This window comes from Tigriopus californicus, chromosome 6 (genome assembly GCF_007210705.1).
Source record: "Tigriopus californicus strain San Diego chromosome 6, Tcal_SD_v2.1, whole genome shotgun sequence".
Lineage (NCBI taxonomy): Eukaryota > Metazoa > Arthropoda > Copepoda > Harpacticoida > Harpacticidae > Tigriopus > Tigriopus californicus.
Genome location: NC_081445.1, coordinates 7,621,219 through 7,643,196, shown reverse-complemented (window position 1 = coordinate 7,643,196; position 21,978 = coordinate 7,621,219). Strand labels below are relative to the sequence as shown.

The 21,978-nt window shown below is 44.4% G+C and overlaps 1 protein-coding gene across 1 annotated transcript in view; it reads right to left on the bottom strand.

Moving 5' to 3' along the window:
- The window catches only part of LOC131882785 (dual oxidase-like), a 34,799-nt gene extending 15,804 nt beyond the window's left edge, over positions 1 to 18,995 (bottom strand). The window contains exons 1-5 of the mRNA XM_059230045.1: positions 18,479 to 18,995; positions 10,922 to 11,002; positions 7,539 to 7,700; positions 4,391 to 4,578; positions 1,984 to 2,194 (exon numbers count right to left, since the gene is read on the bottom strand). Coding sequence (XP_059086028.1) covers positions 1,984 to 2,194; positions 4,391 to 4,578; positions 7,539 to 7,700; positions 10,922 to 11,002; positions 18,479 to 18,656 — 820 coding nt within the window. The 5' untranslated portion in view covers positions 18,657 to 18,995. The remainder of the gene's footprint in view (positions 1 to 1,983; positions 2,195 to 4,390; positions 4,579 to 7,538; positions 7,701 to 10,921; positions 11,003 to 18,478) is intronic.
- Positions 18,996 to 21,978: the final 2,983 nt, after the last annotated feature.

Below are 21,978 nucleotides of genomic sequence, written 5' to 3'. Positions count from 1 at the left end.
GGATAGGTGATGAAAATACTGACAATGACGAAGAAGCAGGTGAAGAATGTGGAAGTACTCCATCCCGGCACATAGGAAAGGCATGAATGATCCGCTTCAGATTCGCGTCTTGATTCATAATCCAATTCTTCCACGTGAACCCCCACCTGCCAAGGTTGTTGTTGCTCATCAGTGCTCATGTGGCAAGATGGAGACGAAAGAGATCCACATCGAATTTGGGTCGGATCTCGCCGAGTGGGCCAACCATCGGCGCGAACATTCCGATGTGCTTCCATCATCCAGACCGGTCCTCGATCCCGCGACCGCCAACTCCAACCGCATCACAGACTCTTCCGTAACGTGACAAGGGAGAAGAAAAAAATCGAACACTTCCGATCCAAATAGTGTTCGGATCCATGTCGTGCGTGAAGATGCCCTTGGCTGTTTGTACAAGCTACTACGTTATATGTTATGTGGATGAAGAGTGTGGCGGTTAATTATGGATATGTCTGCCTGCCGGTTGCTCGAGTTTCCTCCATGTCGACCTCCGTTACGATGATTTGTTTCTGGTTTGTCGACAACATCATCGGATACCATGCCCCCCCGAGACATATTACACATTACAGGAGGCCTTCTGAACATGTGTGCGTGTGTGTACATATGAGTATGGGTTGGTTTGTGGCTTTTGAGGGTATTTGTAAGGTGAAGATACCTTCACAGACAACCTAATTAAGAGATGGGAAGGGTGGGCGAAAGAACGAAACCAACCAAAGAGCGGATGGATGGATGGATGGATAGATGAGTGGGTGTGGGGGTGAATGGATGGATGGTTGGCTCAGTGGCACACATGGGTCTATGGGTACATATAGCGAGTGGAGCAACAAATGTCGACAACCTTGTTTTAAAGAAGCTCGGATCGAGGAAGGGCCAACTAACGATTCCATAAATACCAAGAACAGTACAAATGAAAGGTTAAGGAAGCAATTTTGACGCAATAAAAGAGTATGATCTCCTCAGGTGAGCGAATTACCGACCACTTGCCAGCTGGAAGCTTGTTCTCCAAGTACTCAAAAAAAACGAGGCTCAAAGGGAACTTATTGTTCCGAGCTTTGGCTCCCAGGGTCGTAATTTGACCATGCATGTCAAATGGTCAAGAACCATTCCGTTTCGTTCGCATTGGTCAGACTCACATTCCTTCGTTCTGAGGAACCATAGTATGCACAGAGTAATTGGAAGAGATTGAGGGAAACGTCGAGACGCAATTATTAACATTGGCTGGAATCCAAGGTAAATTACCCACAATGGTTCCATTTGGCCCCGAAAATAATCGAGGTCCTCACTACACGTAGAGCGGTGGTATCACTCTGAAGTTGGCTCGGACTCGGATTGGCTGGCAATGAAGTTTACAATGCTGAAGTGTAGCACGACTTTTACAATGATTAGTCTCCTCCTTCACTCTCGTCGTGGCAACGCCAAGTCATGACGACCTTACGTATTATCATTATGCCAATGAACCAGCTAACCAATATGTACGGCTAATAACTTTTGATGGTTATGACCATGCACCCGAACCTGGCGTATCAGCTTGGTGAAGGGTCTAAATGGTCCAAAGCACGACGAGCCTCTCTCTCTCTGCCGACCCTCCATCGCTTTTCTAATGAAGCTGTCCATTTTACTCCCGCAAATGAGATCCATGGGTGAGGACTTTTCAGGGCTGACCAGAATGACCAGAATGACTCAATGGTATTTGGGAGAACAAAAAAAGGCTTGATCGAATGGAAGAAACAAATGGCCGCGGGTGCACAGCAATGCAATCGGCATTTGGCAAATCAGGCAGGCCCCATTTCAATTAATGTCGTCATTCCCCCCCGTGACTAACTGGCTCTGACGAGGCCGAACAAAACGAACAAAAACATATCCTATGTAGATAGAGCGAGGCGAGCGACTTTTGGATTGGCTAGGGATTGGTTCGTTAAGATATTCAGATATGTCTTTCTCACTTACGGAACATTCGCTCGGGCGGAAGCATGCGCAGTACATGAGGAGCCGGATTATTTTGCAGCGGTATGCGATCCACATTCTTGGGCGGCAGCCCCAGTAGCGGATCTCCGGTCATGCGGAACGTTCCATTGCGGAACGTTCGCATGGCATTCACCCAGGCCTCTTTGGTCGAGTACACGAAGCTCGCGTCAATCCATGAGGTCATTCGGTTGAGCTGGAAACCAAACGAGAGACAGAACAGTGAGATGTGAGATGTGAAGGGTGAATGGGATCAATGGTTCGAATAGAAAGTGTTCCGATGCATAGATACGATTCATGCGTGATATTTATGGAACCCTTGGCATGGCGTGTCGCATACCGAGGATCAAAAGGTACCTCCGCCGCCAAGATCGAGATTTCAAGCTTTCAGGTGCCAATTTATTGGACAGCTCTATCATGGTACGATTGAATTGGATGCAGCAGCCCACAAAATCCCAGGGTCTCGATCGGGAACTGTAGACTTATCGCCGTATTATTAGACTCATGATCCCGTGAGACCGATTTGAGCGGATCCAATTACGACCTAATCCCTGGCGTGGTATGGCCAAAGGTGCAGCATTCGTTTCGGTGCTATTGCCTCATTTGACCCGCATCAGTTTGATGAATCAAGGTAGCAGCTCCGGCGCATCTTGTCACTGACATGGCGAAGGAATTGGGGGTTCGATTTCATCTGGCAGCTACGATCCATGCTAATGAAGAGGTAGGTGGAGATTGTAAAAAAAGGTGCCACTTTGAGAGTGAAATGGAGCATGCCTGAGAACGAATCTCGCAAAGAGCGATCAGTATTATTAAAAAAAACATTTTGAGTTGGGATCTCATGGTGACCATCTACTCTCATATAGAAATGAGCCATGATCTCAAAGCAATTTGAATTACAACCTCTTCCATAGCTCCTTTATACGTACATCTTCACAATACCAATCCCAATTAAACCAAGGCACTTCCAAGAGTGGTTATTTCCATTCGTACTACCCTTAAAAATGGACGCTAAAAGCCCTGTGGATCCAAGCTACACCGTTCAAGCCGACAGCATCTGAAAACAAGGCTGTTGCACATATGCATCTCTAGCACCAATTAACCAATGGTTAACCAATGGTCCTTCGACTGTCAAGTCCCCCATGAAATGACACAATTAAGGCGTGACTTAGTCGGGTCAATTCCGTCGGGTAGCGAATGTCGGTTATTTCTAACCAGCATTTACTCCTACTTCTAATGCTCAAGGGTTGATTTAAGAGTTGCTTGGGCTGCTTCTTCCTCCCCTGGTCAAGTCAGGGTTCGATGATTAATTACAATCTTCGACCCTTAACCGAAGCCAACTCGGCTCCACCTCTCGTTCCTTCTCGATCTTCGTTCTCATTAGGAGCGACTCGCCGCCTTGAACTCGTCCCATAGGAATGCAGTAAGTATATACTGCAGGTATACCAATATGCATTCTGTAGCGAGGTGGACGGACTCTACCCTCCTGGCTGTCACTTCAAATGAGAGTGCCGATCTATTCACAGAGGTCTAAATCAACGAAGGAATGAAACGAACTTTAGCTCACTCGGACTCTTCCAGAGCTGACAAGAGCTATTAACCGCCGGATAGTTAGTCGGGTATCCTTCCCACTGAAATAGACAAGGGTCTGGGGGTCTTGGCCAGTGGTCAGGGCCATACTCCTATGCTCCCCTGCTAATACTATTCCACCTCCTCCTCCTCCTCCCTCTACCTGGACAAGGCATTGTTTCAATCTATTTGCGTTTCCGCATTTCGTAGGTGTTGTTGAGAGGAGGATTGAGGACTTCGGTAACTGCGTTAGATCTCGGAGCGACCCTTGAGTTGTCATCGGTTCCTGTCCGTGGCCAATCTGGTCGACTTTATCAACGGATTGCCATGGCTCCAAATTCTCTATGGCTTGACATGCGTGGCACGATTGAAAAGACGAGGGAGATTAACCAAATGGGGTGCAAATAAATTTCCTTGTCGAACGCCATTTTTCCTCTTTGAACGTCCGAGAGTTTTCCCCTGGAAACCTAAACCATTTCGATCGAGCGAGATCGTTTCACCGATTGGAGGCCCTGTCGGAACTCAATTCTTGGGAAGACCATGTGTTCGGATCCATTCATTAGATATTGAACGCCAAGCAAACACGAGCGCCAATGAACACTTCGACAGATGAATGAGCTCTCAGCAACCAACAAGCTGAGAAACCCTCAAGGCCCCGATCGAGATATGAGCTCAAATGACCACTGGATGCGTGTTTAATATTGACAAACCTTACATACCAATGCCTTCAAATACGGGACGGCTCTCATCAATAGGTCCGTTCTTACCCACATTTGGATTGAACATAAACTGTAACTTGTTTGAGCATTGTCTGAAAGGAACGTACCTGTTCTCTGGGGCTATTAGGGCTCTGTCCAGTTTTCACGTCGTACTGGGCCCGATGGAAGGGCATGAAAGTGTCCCCTTTGCACTTGGAGTCGTACATCTCGTCGCATTTGTCAATGGGTATGCGATGCATCTCGATGGGACAACCGTGTTCACTAGCCATCAAGATCTCCGCACTCACCACTTGTCCTGAAAGAAACAGAGTACACAATCAAAATACTACGTCATCTGGTGAACAGAGCCTCAGGGGCGTTGTAAACACTCCCTCAAAGGCTGACGGGAAATGGGGCTCAAAATAGGACGGAATCCCCGGGGGGCTGAATCCAGCCTCGCTTCTGAAGCCGATCGCGGAGCTATGAAAAAAAAAAACAACCAACCACGATGACGAGGAAGGAGTTGCGAGCGAATCGTTTCTCGTTCATGATTGTACTCACGATTTCGGATTGTTTGTTGGGTCGTAATTCGTACATGCAGCCGCACACTGTACAGTACATACATACATACATACACCGTATTGTTCATGGGTATATAAGCAAAAACGAGCCCAAACAAACGGCCATTGAACACCCCTTCCTCACGGCCTCGTTCATTTGAAAGTATGCCAAATCCACAACCAGCCCAGTTCATATTCAAGTGAATGAAGCGATGTTCAGTAGTTTGAACGTGCTCTGTCCTAGCCTTCAAAGCCGCCAACATGCATTATTTATAATCCTTCTCGGTGTCCGCTTATCTGATCTCGCTGGAAGTGGAATTTCAAGGAAAAAAAAGGTCTCTGTGAACGAAAAATGTAAATCCTCACATCCCATTCCCCACATTCGACAGGTTTTGAACTTCCATCCGATCCTCCCCACTCAATGACCAAGTATTCGGGGGACTTGGAATGGGCCTGAAAGTGGCCGTGACCTGCCTGGCAAACCATTTTGTCGATTGGCGGATCATTGATTTTGTCTCCCCAATCCGACGAGGTTCTAATCGACTGACTCGAAGTGGTTTCTAATTGCCTGGAGATGGACCCATCGCACCATCAGTGATACTCGTACCTACTGCCTAATGGCTCGAGTAGATAGATTGGAGATATCCAACCGACCCACGTGGCTTTTGTCATCGTGTGAAAATCCCGGGCATGAACAATAGATCTGATGAATGGGTGCATGTACGTATGGTGTGTGCGCATTGTGCATTGCAACATGTGTCAATAACAAAAGGCCTGGTTGTGGGTCCTTTTGGCAACCTAGTGGTGTCGTATCGTCATCTTCATTGTGATCTCCCAATGCCATCCGAAATCAAATCGCAACAAATTACCGTGTTCTGCACGTTAACGATCAAAGCACACTCGGATCGACTCAATGGGAACGCCACGTGAAATCCAATCTCCCCCGACGACATGAGAAGGGATCTCGGGGTAATGATTGTCATTACCACTTGGGTGACAATGGTGATAGCATCTTTTAATGGGACTACTTCCAGGTTGAACCGGGGGGGAAAAAAGAGATGTCTTCTTGCAAATATCGCGGCTGAATAAGCCACTGAATACCGTGAATAACAACCAATCTCCGAGGAGGCTGTTGCTTCAGTGTTACGTGCTTGTGAGGTGATGGTCACGAAACCGATGCTCGCTCCATCATGGGCATGGCTCTTATCGGGCTTTAAAGGGTCTTTTGTGGCAATAAAGAGTGCTTTTCAGTGGCACAATGAGTCTTCATTTCGGGGTTAATTTCACACCTTCCCAGGGGTTTGGCCGGCTTATTGAGCCGAGCATCATCATCCATCCATCCATGAGTGCAATAAACATACATACAACGCACACCTGATCGCTCGCAAGAGTACGTGAGGACATCTTTTGCCATCGTCATCCCATCATCCATTGATTGGAGATGCGTCGGGACTCTGAAGTGGGTGAAAATCTGTGCCCACCTCGTTGGGCTTCTCGGAATGAAAGATGGTTTGTGACCGGACCCCCGAAAAGCACCCACCGCCAGCGAACCCACTAAACCACTACGGAAATGGATCTTGTCGAGTGATCTTGACACTCGCGGGGGTTCGCCCTCGAACACACCCTTGACTTTGTTCAACTTGAAGGGGTTTGACCTTTTTGCTCGGCTTCCCATTAGAACAATCATTCGGTTCTCTGCCGAGCCATTTGTCCATCCAATTCGTACTCTGTGTGGTTGGTTTTCGAATTGAGACCACACCATGAAAACGGCATCACTGACGAGAGTCTCGAGCAGCAAGCCAATGCCGACAAAATCTCAAACATATCTCGACGGAACTCTAATGAATGGCCTTCGCTAACCACTGCTAAGTAATATGGCGATCCCGTTCTCTGTCTGAAGCTGAATTACGATTTTGACAATTAGTGGAATTGGCATTTTTGAGCAAGGAAACAATCATCGCCATCATCATTGTCGTCATCATCAAGATCGTGCACATTAAATGGCTCTTCAGACATCCTCCACCAACGACCTCCAACCAACATTCTTGTGGAAACATTCCAGTTCGCTCGTTCTTTCGTTTTCGTCTTCGGGCCCCACATTTTCGAGTCTTGACATTCAATTAATATTAATGACCTGATCATGATTGAAGGTGGCAATTTCCAGGGCGATAAAAGGTCAGCAATCTAATGGGAATAAACTTTAGGGCCGTGTTTTTTTATTGACTCTACATTTCGAGAACAAGTGCCTTTTTACGGGGAAGTAAATAAATACCCTTTGAAAAAGAAGCATGTATATACTAAAACGACACGCTCCTTTTTTTTCTTTTTAGCTAAACTTGAACTTTTAATTAGGCACTTGCTTGCTGGAAACTTTGAATCCAGCACCTTGGTCCTCTTTTTTTTTTGCTCTTATTGTAATCCCGGAAGCATGACAATCGCAACAAAATTATATTCTTACAAGGGCGTTGGGTACGAGAGACAACCTCGATGAAACAATCCGAAAACCAGCTATCATTCTCACAACAAAATGAATTAACTGGTTTAGTATGTTTTCTTGTCATACCAAATAATGCAACAACTTTAATGATGCCCAAATTTGGTGTGGCTCGTCCATCAAAATCGGACAAGATACTCCCCTTAAGGAGATGAAACCCATTGGATACATATCCATTTATCAAGAACGCCGATTATGAGAACATTGCATTTTGGAACTTACCAAAAAACGTGGAGAGGGCAGTTCGGTTCTTGAGCGATCCCAAGCCATCCTTACCCTTCATGAAGGCCTGGCTGAGGGTCCGAGGACTTGGCCGCCCATTGCCGTTCATGGTGTAGACTCCATCCCCATAAGAGGCGGGAGCCTTGCGTGTTAATTGATTATCTGCAACGGAGAGAAGGAAAAAGAAGCCATGAAGTAAGACATACACTAGCGAGAGAAGTAGTGCACTGAGTACATATGTAGAGGCAATAACAATTCAATTAGCATTCTCGAACAACCTCAAACTGCATGTCAGGCCCGTCGTATACGGCCTCGTTCATGTCACTCTGGCTTTTGTGTCATGGTCCTAGTTTGCTTCCTTGAGTGGCTCCCTCATGACTCTTGCGCCAATCAAACAAGCTAACGAGCCAATTTGCTCTAACGACTCAAAAAGACGAAGAAAAGGAAAGAATATCAAACAAACCCGAGAGCTGCTTTTTTGTATTGCGGACTCTTTGTACGTACAGCATGGAGTATATTTAAGGAGTGGTGGTGCACGATGGAATTTAGAGGGGTCCGAAATCATCTGGTTGAAAAGTGATTGTTCTCCCAGCCGCCCTCGAAATTACATGCAATGATGCAGTTCTTTTTCCAGTCAATTTACAATTGGCACTCGACTGCGGCAGCAACAACACAGCAACAGCAAGAATGTGTATGCAATTGGTGTTGGTCTTTATTCGAACGAACGTCCAATATACGCACTCATCGACTTTGCTGGACATTTCAACAAATGACGCATGTTGGAGGATCTCTTTGCTTCCTGCTTCATTGACGCCTCCTCCAAATCGCACGGTAAAATTGATCAAATTCCTAGCGAATTCCAAATCAAATCCGACGAGTTGAAGAAACCGGAGCAAAACACAGGGAAGCCGATCGAAATCCATTAACCTTAATTGACAGGTGCGAGATCTTGGCTCTTAAAAAAAGCGTCTGGCTCGTCTAGCTTTAATGAACACCTTAGGAACACATTCATATGTACCGACCACACAACTTCTCCAGGCCTGTTTCGTTTTGTTTTCCAGGGCCCTTTTCTTCAGAAAGGTTCTTTCGGATAGCCAGAATGGACGACGATGATGATGATGATGATGATTCCTTGGCTGTCATGCATGCTTTAAACGATAGCAACAATTGCGGCCAAGGGGAGGAGTGAGTGCAGCTTGATCTCGTCTGTTGTCGAATTCCTGGTTTTGGCAAATTATTTCTGTCCTCGTCCTTGGACTCATGTTTCAGACAATTCTCAGAGCGTGCCTTCTGCGCGTACGTACTGTGCTACTAACACATAAATGTGAATGCGTGCGCTAGTTGTTCGTATGATGGTAGTGTTGTTGTTGATGGAGAGAGAGAGAGATGCTACGTTGTTGCAGTCTTAACATTTTCATCATCTTGTATGATAACTATGATGATAATAATTGTAGAAAAACTAAGAAAATGTGTCTCAGACCCACGGGGATAATTGCTCGAATTATGTACAAGATGTCGTGCTTTGTCTCATTCGGGCCTTCTCTCGGAAACTTAGTATTTCAGATCATATCTTGGTGGCGTCAGATAATGACGGGGATGACATCAACAAAGAAACATTTGTGGGTAATTAAATTTGCTATAGTTTATAAAAAAAAAAGCTCCCTAATTTCCTTCAATCGTTTACAAACCATTCTTGAAAACAAAGAATTCGAACTGAGTCCACGGACATGTTGTACCATGCTTCATTTGAGGCCCTTAATAAAGGCTAATTGTTTTGGTAGTCAAGTGGAGAGGGAGAGGCTTTGACGAATGAGCTGAAGGGACAAGGGGCTGTCCCCAGCATTTCCAATAGAGGTCACACAAAAGAACCCATTTCCTCCTCAATTTGAAACCCACCCCTAGCTCCCGTCTCTGCCCAGGTCGATGAGTGTATTATCATTACCCCACCAGACTGGTAATTACTGTGTTCATTTAGAGCTGAAAGGAACAATAAATTGGTCACTAAAACAATCCATGGTCGAATCGCTCCAAGCTTGAACTGCTCGATGTTTTTTTTGGGTACGAGATCTAGTTCCAACGTATGAAACTAATGGCGTGTTTTGTTTGAAGTCCAAGTTTGCTCTGATTGCCTTCATTTCTGTTTGGTGAGATCCTTATCTCATCCAAATTTGGGAATGGATTTTGCACCGATGTCTGGCATATCAATTAAGGTACGGAATGACTTCTCGAGAAAAACTGGACTCCGGAACTGCATCGAGTCAACTGATGGAGATAGTATCTCGGTTTAAAGTTCAAGATAGATATTTGCTATCCACCCTGTAAATGACTGAAGTCAAAGAGAATCTCCCATGTCACGGACCTCCCAACAAACAATCCATCCATCCATCCATCAATTTGGCCAATGTAGTAGTTTGTACTTGTGTCACTTCAAAGTTCTCTTCCTTTGAAATGGAAATGTCAGTCCTAGCGAAACATTCTGAAAGAGTACAAATCATGTTTTTGCTCCCGATTCCAAATCCCCAGATGCTGCTAGCATGCCTTTGATTGCTGGGTTTGCTTGTTAACTCGATGGTCTTGAGAAGAGCTCGTAATAGAGCTGTCAACTGGTAAGGAGTTGGATGAATAACATGCGGAACCAGTAGTATATATAATTCTACACATACAGTATCGCCACGGTGGAAAAAAACCCTTTGATTTTTCAAGCAGGAAGAACTAGGGCTCATCCAAAATGGAAAGAAATGATATGGCAAAATCTGAAGAGACCCTCAAACTTGAGCCAACAACAACCAGACCAAACGTCGCCGACAGGAGCAGTACCTCCCTCCCTCCCTCCCTCTCTTAAGCTACTATATTGAACCAAGGACAACATCAACACTGGACGGAAAGGGGCGGTGAGAAAATTGGCAATTTTTTTTTGTCCCAATCAACTGAATGCACTTTCCTTCCTATGAGTTGGGCTCTAGTTGACAAGAAAAGTGCTGCCCAATTTTTGGCCTAATTGAACATTCGAGTCAAAAAATATTTGCTCACAAAACTTTATACATAATAAGGCTTCCAAAGTGTGAGCTCACTCATTTTGTGCTATAGGTATTCACTAAAGCCTGAGAGCTCATAACAAAATTTGTGACGACATAAAAGCTGAAACTTGGGACAAGTGGCCAGTGTAGCGTAAAAGTGGGTCCATTGGAAGAGCAAGGCCGCACTTGAATTATCATTGTTCACCCCTAGCGTCTCCGTCCAGTATTGAAGGCGTCCTTGACTGAAGGTTTTCTTCATCATCTTCTCTCTTTGGGCTATTCTTGCACGTGTGTGTGTGTAATGATGACTTGAGGTTCTCCGGTATATTTGCCAATGAAATTGAAATTACCCACGGAGGCCCTTACCTATTGCTCCCCAGCTTGGGTGTGCGAGATTGTTGTACCATCCATCGTAGCGTTGTTTCTCCGCTTTACTTCGCATTGGATCTGAAACGAAAATGGGAACAAATCAATCTCATGTCAGGAACATTTATCGATCGCAATAAACTTAAATAGAAGATGCTAAAGGAAGAGGTTTCTGGGATTGACTTGAAAGTGAAGAGATATAGCTAATAGAGCTAAACAAAAAAAAGGTGTTGGGCATAGGAACGTGCCAAAAGTGGTCGGTTTGATCTAACTTTGGAGGTGTTTGAAAGGATTGACAAAAAGTGGTTTTCATCACATGTCTTTGCATGCAAGTTACAATTATTGCTCGATTCATATTTGCCCATTAACTCGATTTTGGTGGATTGTTTTCAAGGATAAAATGTTGGTGAATGGAAAGGTTTTGCCCAATTTAGACGTCCTTTTGGCAAGATCCCTTAAGCCACAAATTCTTCAAATTCGGCACCTTAACTCGACGACCTCCGTGCATTTCCAAACATACTCGCTCTTAATCTGATACTGTTTGATCTTAGATTCTGATATTGTCGGACTTTGGAATATGGAACATATTCCAAGAACACCAAAGATCAACACCTCACATTTTTTGAAGTGTTAGGTTCAAATTCCAATGATCAACATCTTCCATATTTATGGCGTCTAATGATGTCATTGTTGGAACAATATTTTGACCTTTTTCGCGTCGATCTCGACCCCCCCCAAAAAAACTTCAAATCAATGATTGGAAGATGACGTTTCAAAACTTAACATTGGAAAGACTTCCAAGTTTGTCTTGTCTGTACATTGAACATTGAACACCCAACCAGGATTAACGATAGCAAAGTTCCGAATCATTCTCAAAATTCCATGTTTTTCTCAATAACGAACTCATGATTCATCATTAAATGACACACAACCCCCATGAGAGTTCTGTGGAAATAATCCACCCAATAAAGACTCCGATCAATTAGAGCAGTTTCCAGCTAAATCATTCTAAATTGTCCTTGTTGGGCCGAACGTTTTGAACACTATTTATAAGCATAGTGTTGAACTAGTGGGCCAACAATTCATCTATCATCCACGACGATCCACCACAATTTGAGTTGCTTGACTAATCACACCATCATTCCGAGGCTTAGCCACAGTCAATTACTACTTAGTATACCAAAAGATTCTCGGAAATCAGGATCTCCTGACGAAGATCAATGATGATTTGGGATAAGCGTCTGGCATCAAAATCAGTCATTAAATCCTTGTACTTTGGTATTTTCCGGACAGTTTTTTTGATCAACTTCAGACAAAATCCCACATCTTAGTCTATTGTACATTTGAGCTCTTCAGTGAGAAGGTGGAAGTAAATATTACGTTGAAATTGCATCACTTAATAGTAAAATTGGATTGGAATCAATCAACAGAGAGAGAGAGACGGAAATCTCGTGTTGATTCAAAGGAAGCAAGCATGAAAATTTCAATGGCAAGGAACCTTCAAACGATCCATTAATCAATGTCAACAGCCATGCTTGTCAAAGCGAGACAATGTGAAATGTGTTCTAGAAAACTAATAAGCTTGGCTAACGAGAAAAAAAAATGGGCTCATGAAAAGGCTTTGTTCAATATGAGTATACAACGACCAACTCAAACTTTCATGGAGCAAGTAATTCCCAAACATGTCATATTCGTACTGGAATCTCCACGAAGGGTGCTTGAATCCAGGTATTGAGAAGAAGATCCGGGTTGGTTTGATCCCATGATTGCACTTCACTGATGAAAACAAGTTCTTGAATGGATCCTTCTACGACGCATTTGACAAATGAAACAAGGCTAGAAATGACGTGTTGAAGTTTTCGTCTCGGTCAGACTCGACCCTCTCTTACTGTACTAGACCTGTGACCTGTGACTTGTGACCAGCAGAGACGTTCACAATCACAGTCTTCCCACGTGATTGCGTGATTGATGGATTGATACGAGCGCAATCTTCGAACCCCATTTGGCATCGAACCAATTGATTGACCTTGCATTCACCAACTTATCAAGTGGAGTCCTAGCCAAATGAGAAAAACGAGGCTCTGGGGTTCCACCATCAACATAACACGTGTGCGGTTCCTTGGTTCATTCATTAGATGTGCATTAGAAAGTAAATGGATGAAGGTACGATGTTTTGCATTTGAGACTTTGAGGTCATTCTCAGGTCTTGCTGAATGGTATCCTCGACTGAATCATCCTTGGTATTCCATTGGAGACAACATAATAAAAATTGGAGCTCAACGTGTGCCAGTAATCAAAATAGAATGTTGTCCGGCATCGTGACAGACAGGCTTATCAGGAAAATCTCGATCAATAAATTTGATCTGGTAATGCGCATCACAAAAATCCCCATCGCCGCCTTTTCAAAATGAGCTGTACGGATTCGAGCTTAAAGGTCACTGAAGATCAAAGTGGAACACAATCGTATTTCAAGAGTCAAGGTACTCTCCAACCCCAATTTGCTCCGGGCCATTCCATTACGGTAACAGGAAAAAAGGAAGAAAGAAAAACCGGTACAAATTGAAGTGTTACTGCTCTAATAATAGCCCTCTATGGATATGTCTGGTATGACGACATTGGAATCGGACACTTGTCATCCCATATAATCGCAATATTCATAAGCAACACAAGAGGTCAGAATGGAGGCCATTTCAAAACCAAATCAGGGAGGTGGTGGTGTGTGTGTGGGGGGGGGGGACATTTGCCAAGCCACAAGGTACGAGTACATAATCTCCAATCTCTTGGGATTCAATCAAAGAGAGACGACGACGACGCCTCCTTTGTCATGCCAGTCAATATTTATAACACGACCGGTTCTTTGGCGCAATACTCGAGTCAAAGAAGCATTCGAGAACGAACCACAGACATGCGTGAATGTATTGTTGGCTACTTTTGGGCTTGCAATAATCGAGGTGGGTATCAGCACTTTTGTTTAAAAATGGACCTAACGACGTGAGTGGTGGGCAAACTGTGGCAAAACAAATCCTCCTCAAAACCAACCCATCTGACGTGGGGCGCTAATAATTTGTGTCTTGGCTCTTCACGGTTTCCGTCATCATCATCATCATAATCATCACCACCATCAGCATTGTCTATTGAGTCCACTCCAACTGACTGTCCTTGCACCAAATGTCAAATGGTCATGTGATGGTTCAGGTGTTTTTTTTTTCAATCCATAGTAGCACCTTGTGGTTGGTTGCCAGGAATGTCCAATGGCTACCTAGACCCTTCTTGGACATCGTTTATCGGAGACTACTCTGATCAAGCAAAAGTTGGTTTGGTACGGTGGCTTTCTTCAAGTTTCATTAAAAGCCAGTCTAGTGACAGAATCATCTGGGAGGGGGGATGCATCACGTCATCATCCTTGGCCTTCAAAAAAGAATGGAGTTGTTTCCACATTCATGGTTAGCCAGACTCAATATCGGATCTGTTGGCGAGGAGTGGAAGTGGCAAACATCTCGAATGAAATGCTCGATGAATGGGCTTGAACTGTAATGAGAAAATCGTGCTTGCATCCGCATGCTTGCCATGTTCACCTCAGTTATTATCACAGTTAGGGATTGAGGAGCAAGAGAATCGATTCCTTCAATTGAGCATGATATTCACGAATGGTAATGGCCCGAGGAGACATCATGTCTTCCCCCTTGTCCTTGTCACGCCAGGAAGGCCACGTCTAAATCCGGATAAGGAAGACGTATGGCCAACAGGCCAAGTTCGATGGCCATCTTTGGCAATATGGATCTGGGGCTATAAATCTCCGGGCTTCATGAAACAGACCCACAGAGAGCCGCTTTGTCTCGGTGGGAGCTTCCACAGCAAGGCTTTGTGTTTCGAGCACTACCGAGTTACGAACAGACGCCTCGGAACGCACCTCTCTCTCTTCCCATGAATCATGGCCGATTCAATCCCTCCTCTCTGAGTTCCTTTGAAGTTAATCCCTGCCCTCCAATTGCATCTCGAGGATGCTCAATCTGAATGAAGATATAATGAAGAGATGTGAATGGACGAGCAGCCCCCAAACATTCGTGCGAATATAGGTCCAGAGTTACATTAAGGTAGGGTGTCATGTCCTTGGGCATGTTTCCGCTCGATGAGTAGGTATTGGAGCACATGCGTGTTCCGAAAAGTACGCCTGACTCTTAATACTCGGTACGAGTAGTCTGTCTCGGCTTTATGGTCAATGAACCTCGCACCTCTTTGCTTACTTGCTTGCTTGCTCGCTCGCTTGGTTCTTTCGTAAGTAAGAAGGTCGTTGTTCGTCGAAGATTCCTGACATTTCGTTACAAAACGGGGCTCTTCTCACAAGCCTACCGGATTGATTGGGCAGCTTCGCCCCAAGAGGGGCGAACTGATTATCATTCAAATACCAACAGCCAACATAAGCGGGCACTCAACATCAACATCACCACCAGCTCCACTACCATCGCCACATGGAGACCTAGTATTCCAGTTCTTTCGAACAAGGGCGGCTCCCTCAAGCCAACAACGCTCAATTTAACATCCTCCTCACAACAATCACAACAACCAAAGACAAGCAGCAAGTGTCTAAGCCTTCCTACCGACACACACACACACACACATACCAACCACGACCAACCGACCAACACACCCACCTCCATAGAAACACACCAAATGCGTACGATCGATCCTCGAACTTGTGAGCCTCTTATGACGCTTGACGCTTGGCGCTTGACGCAGGTAGCAGCAAGTGAAGTGCACTTGACTCGGACAAACCCGTCTCAATCCTGGTCAGGGTCACTTTTCCGGGGGGAAAACTTCTTCCTTTGACACGGGCGTGTCTCGTGAATGGGCCGTTGCCAAGCTTCCAAAACGGGAATCAGGAGGGGAATGCCGGAATCGAACACTCGGTTGAGAGACGTCCGAGATTACTGTATACAAGTAGTTAGCTGCAGAGAGTTCATCGTTAGTACCAGTCCATGAGCGAGTCCCCCCCCGAGTCTCCGGGACCAACCCCACCCAAGCAGGTCAAGCCAAATAGAGACAGGTCTGGCTCTTCAAGAGGGTGCATTTTTCATGGTTCGCATACATTCCCGGGGCGAGAAGTTGTTGCGTATTTATTTGCAGAGAATAATTGCTGGAATGGGTTCGCTCGGAGGATTTGGCCGTCAGTTGGACACAAATAGATACACAAGTACGCATGGTTGATCAAGAAAGAGATCGCTACTGACTCCAAACAAAGCGAGGGGGTGATGTTGTTATCAAGCGATCTTGGAGACCCCGGGAGCGTATTTTCCTTGTACATTTTCATCCAAAATGGGATGAAAACTCAATGGGAGTCTATTTCTATTCGAAACCAAGTCCAATCCAACGAATATAGTACGTAGATAAGACCTTGAAACCGACTTGATTCAACCCAAAAAGGCCCAACTGGCATCATCATTCAAACGCCACAACAGAGGGGCCTTTTGTCTCAGGTCTCTTTAGAGCTGGGAAAAAATGGCGGCAAGTCATCCTCAACGTCATTTCGAGTACGGTCATTCCTTGACAATTGCAGATTGGCTTCTGCTTGACAATTTGTGTCGTCATCAGACATTTGTGAATCGGAAGCATGTGCACTATTGTGTACCGACATCTCCCCGACGATTTGGATTGCTCTAATTGAATCACGATGGTAGTAGCTCTGCTTTATGCATGAAGAGGTCGGCGGTTCCACCAGAGCAAGCTGAATACTGAGGCCAATCACCTCAACCTGGTTTCCAACCATGCATGTGGACATGTGGAGCCAGACCCTCCTCCGAATATCATGGCCAATAGCATCCATCGTCAGCAGCCACAACAACAGTGCTATGAGGTTCCTAAGAAATCGGGATGAAGCTAAATATCAGCCTGACTTATGTAGGCATTCAGATAGTGGCTGACATTTAAGAGATTACGTAAGCCGAGCAAGAATAACAGAAGAGGTGGAGAGAGGAGCAGGAGGAGGAGGGGGGGGGGCTCACAACGTAAGAGAAGAGATCACTCATGATTGCCCAAGTTCGGTACGGGCTACAACGTCGACGTCTGATAGCTCATTGACATTTATGAAAAATGGAATTCGAAGGGGAGGCTTGAAGGCTGAACTTCGGGTAGATTTTGCGAGACAGCTGAGAACCATGTAAATGTGGGGATCGTTTGATTGCAATTCGATTTGTGATCTTGTGATTCCAAGACTGAATACACTGCTTGATTATCTCTCAGAGACTTCAAAAAGACCTCATCAAGATGACTGAGGATGAACATGGAAATGGCGATCATCCGATTAGTTCAATGCTCCCTCCCTCTTTCTCTCCCGTGCTCTCGTGGGGAAAAAGCCGCCAGATTTAACCGAAAGACTAACTCGTGGCTAGAGCATGTTGTACTACTTACACATTCTCTCAAAACCATACTTTTCGGATCCGTTTGGTCTCGACGACAAAACGACATCATCATCTTCCACAATCTAGACTGCTTGGGTGGTTTAGGCAAAACATTGAACACTTGACTGCCTTCTCAAAGAATGTGAGACAGGGTCGTTTTAGTTGTTTCAAGCGCAAAGAAACAACAATGAGGAAAATGAATGACTACTTCCACGTTCGTTGCTTTTTATCATCTTAATAAACATTTGGAAGTCATTAGGCCCATCCGGAGGTTTTATGGTCAAGGCTCTCATCAAGATTATCTGACATTTACAGCGGTATTTTACTTCAAGACAGCCACCCAAATACCATATGGGGGGGGGGGGGGGGGAGTCACATCCAACCAGTCTTTAAGTCATTATTGGTCTCGTGGATCCGGATTATAGACGAAACCATTTAGGAGGGGTTATTGAAACATTTCATTATAGAGAGACACTTCATTATAACTCCCTGAAGAACGTGGTGGTGGAGCCCAGGGGTTGCACCATAGACTTGTCTACAATAATCAATTGATTTACGACCGACCGACCGACCTCTGGGATGGATCGCTTGGAGATTAGTTAACCAGTCAGAGAATTTCTTCAAACAGAATATAAATGGTTCCTATTGGTTGGTTCGATCCCAGAGAGGATGCACGAAAATCTGACAAATGATCAGCGACTTGTGGCGTTTGGATGCAATAACATTTCAAACATTTGGCAAAGGTCAATCACGCCACTTGTGCCACAGCGGAAGCTCTCATTATCAAAGTCCACTATGTTATGGCTAATTCTGATCAGTTTCTTCAAATGGTTGGGGGCCTTCCAATTCATGTTGGAATCGGGTTAAATCTCAAGCCAACACTTCATCGACAGGCAACCAACCTTCAGGCAGTGCTTGTGAGAAGAATCGGGGCCGAATTCCTCCCTTTGGGCTATCATGCCATGCCAGATTTTGACAACCTTCCCAGGAGTGACACATCAAGTGTATGTAGCGTATCTGTAAATCAGGGATCTACCAAACCAACTGGAGGGGAAGCCGACCAACCGCAAGGCATTCCATTAATGGGCCCAGTTTTTCATTAAAGATCTATTATATCTGTTTTTACAACAGCAAGACAATAAAGCAAGATCATACGGCTTACCATTCGTTTCTGCTTGAATCCTGGGTATAATCAAAATAGCTATGACAAGGCACAAAGTTGTCGTGGTGGTCCATTTCAGGCAACCACTCCTTCTTCTTGGACTAGTGGAACCCTCTGAACTTGAGCTAGAAGGTGAAGGCCCAAAGGCCACGAGACGTTTTCCTCGACTGGGAGACATGGCTGAAAGTATCCGTGTGGACCTCTGACGAGGTATGATTCCGGTGGGAAGGTGGAACACACTTAACTAATGACGACACGAAGCAATCATTCACACTGTTCCGCCCAGACCTTCATTGCTCATAGAACACTCCACGGGCGCAGATGATCTCGACCACGAGGCCTTAACCAAACCCTCTTGTCGCAAAGGCTAGGCCCGACACTAACTCACTACTTGAAAATGATGATGTCGAATTATTCACTGGCACAAAGGCATTTAGAACACTCACTCACATCGACATACACACACAACAACCAACAGCTGATTGAATGTTGAAACAACTCCAAGCTGTGTTAGTTGGATGGTATGATGTTGATTCTGGAGTGGCTCTGTGTGCTCTTGTCCGAGTCTCGCGACATTTAACACTGGTTACTGCTAACTGGCTTATCAACTTCCAAGGGGCCCTCAACAATTCGAATCCTACATAGTGCTACATACAAGAAGACCGACCGCGTCCGCTCCGTTCTAAACCCAACGGCCTACGGACGACAACCACGCACGAACCGACGACCGACGAACCGAGGAACCGAGGAACGAACGGGCGGACGCTTGAGAGCACTCCAATCCCTCGAGTTGCCGATCTGAGCATGCATGCATGTACTCGTATGTACGTAGTAGTAACTACTACTGGTAACCAAGATCCTCGGCTTCAACTCAGGGTTGCTGAAGATTGGAAGTATCAGGGCTGCGGGCAATTATTAGGGTGGGTTCAATGACCCCTTGAATGATGAACAATATCTATGGAATGTTTTCGTGAATGAGTAAAGTAGACACTTTTTCAGGTATTGTTGTGATGCTTGCTGTCGAGAAGAGCGTGGCAAACCTTTCTCCATATCAGTCGCGTGCGTGCTCTCAAGTGGTTCACTCATTTTTGGCTTCATCAGGCCGGCTTTGTGAAGCCATCAAGTCAATGGCGTAAGCAAGATTTGGCAGCTACTCTTGTTCTAGCTAGGCCAATTTAAAGGCCGTCGCTCTAAAAGCGTTGAAAATTGCCTATTCTTCGTCTGATAAATCTGGCATAACGTTCATCCATGCTTCGTTTCCAAGACAAAACGTCAATCGAAGCACTCGAACCATGAAACAAATGTGTTACCAGTTGTACAAGGTCAATCAGGGCTGCTGATCCGAAGGTAAAAAACCGATTCGGCAAGACCCGCCTGAGCTATTCACCACAGTGCCCCTGATCTGTCTCAGAGCAAGGTCGTCGCCTTCTCAAATATGTTCTTCCCAGTTCTTCTTAGCTGGATGATTCGAACGAGTGCGGAGCAACAAGGACCATCATCAGTAGCGTGCGCTGCCAACACCAACCAATCTCTTACCAGCACCACTTCAGTCACACCTTCGATCTCACTTACCCGGCAACTTAGCCAATACCTGACTGATTCCTCATAGGTTAATTTTGTGAACACCGTCGCTGTCATCAGGCATACATATAAGCTTTTTGTATAATGATATATATATTGAACATAACACACTCAATCACGAATGTGGCAAAAGTACTTAACCATGGAACCATTCCTGCGATGGACCACAAGATCACTGAAATGAAAAAGAGGGCTCAATTGATACCCAAAGGCTTTTTGATTGAGGATATCTTAACAAGCAAAACGTGTATTTCGGCTTCTTTGACCATAACCGAAATAGAACGAATTTTCAGTTCAAAACTAGAAATGGGAGACGTGGTTAGCGTCTAAAAGTGTCTTTAGATCATTGCCGGGGAAGAGAATCGAACCAGAGATATTTCATATGGATCAAACGGCGTTTACCACCACGTCACGTTTCCTCCCATTATAAGGTTAATTTCCTTCATCGGGTTTTGAACACATGGGGCAGAAATTTTCGCCTTGTTGCTATTTCTAGCGCTTAACTAAATTAGTTGGTTCTAGACAAATTATTGTTCAAAATGTAGAATGCATGCAATTAAAAAATATGCGAAATTGAACCATGACTCTAACATAGCACAAAAGAACAAGCCCACAAATTCAAAAGTATTGGTAGATATGATAAGGATACACTTAAAAAGGCAATATCTGATTTGTTACACTACTCTTAATAAGCTTCTGTGCTACTCAAAATGTTATAAGTAAACTTAATACTTATTTAAAGAAAATCTTAAGAATGACAATCTGTTTTTGACAAATTTTTCAGAGTAAAATTGAAACTATATGAAAAGAATTAAAAAAGGATCGTAAAAATTCGCAAAATTCAAATTCAAGTTCTGAGGCAACGAACAAAGACTAGTCTGAGTAAAACTCGATGAAAGCAGGAAAGCAGTCCATGTCTCTAAAGAAAACATGATCTCGTTGCAGTGCATGCAAGTGCGATGCTCTATTTCAAATGTACTTCATGATTTACCCTACAGACTCAGCGTAGCCCAATTTTAAAAGAGTTTGGAGGCTCACTTTTGAGTAGTACATATGTCAAAGCAATTCGAGGCCAAAACAACCAATTTGAAGACAATGAATGGCCTGTAACTGAACTTGTTTTTTTTCTCAAGATGGTGGCTTTATCCAGTGTGGGATCGAAACTTCCAGACTTTCAACCACATAAGCTACCAAAAGGTTAACGTTGGTTATTGCTAATCTGGTAATTCAAACGTGAATGTTCTACTCGAAGATTATGATTGCAACAACCTTCATGATTAATTCGTTATGTTTGACGTGATATGTAGCAGAAACATATGGTTTGGACATAAATCTTATTAGTGATTATAGAGCTAAGGTAATAATGGTCTTTACATAACTTGACAAGAACAACGTTTGTAGGATGAATCTGGAGACACTGAGATGAAACCAACGAGAAATACCTTTGTTCGAATGAGGTAACCCATTGCACATTGGAAGATAGGTATGTCGTTTTAACATTAGCCATCAAGAGAGGTCAATCAACGGTTAATGAATTAACGGACTTTAAAGTCGACATTTTGGTAAGCAATTAGAAGAGTATTCGCTAAAAAAAATCAAATGTATTTGCGTCCACATTTGCCACCCTGTATGGAACCTGTTGAAAAAAACAGCAGTACCAAAACAGTCATTTTCCAACTCACCAGGACTAACTAAATTCCCCGTACAGAAAATGGTGTAGTTAAAAAGCTTACAGCCTTGCCAGCACAATTAGCGAAAACTTTTTCAACATTTATATACATGCATTTGTTGGGCATCAATTACGTGCCTATGGCCAAATGAGATTAGATCATCAGCATCAAATTATCACGCCTGAATGTGCAACTGATGTGCTATATGTAGAGCTAACCCGACAGCAACTGGCAGTATATCGTCATCAA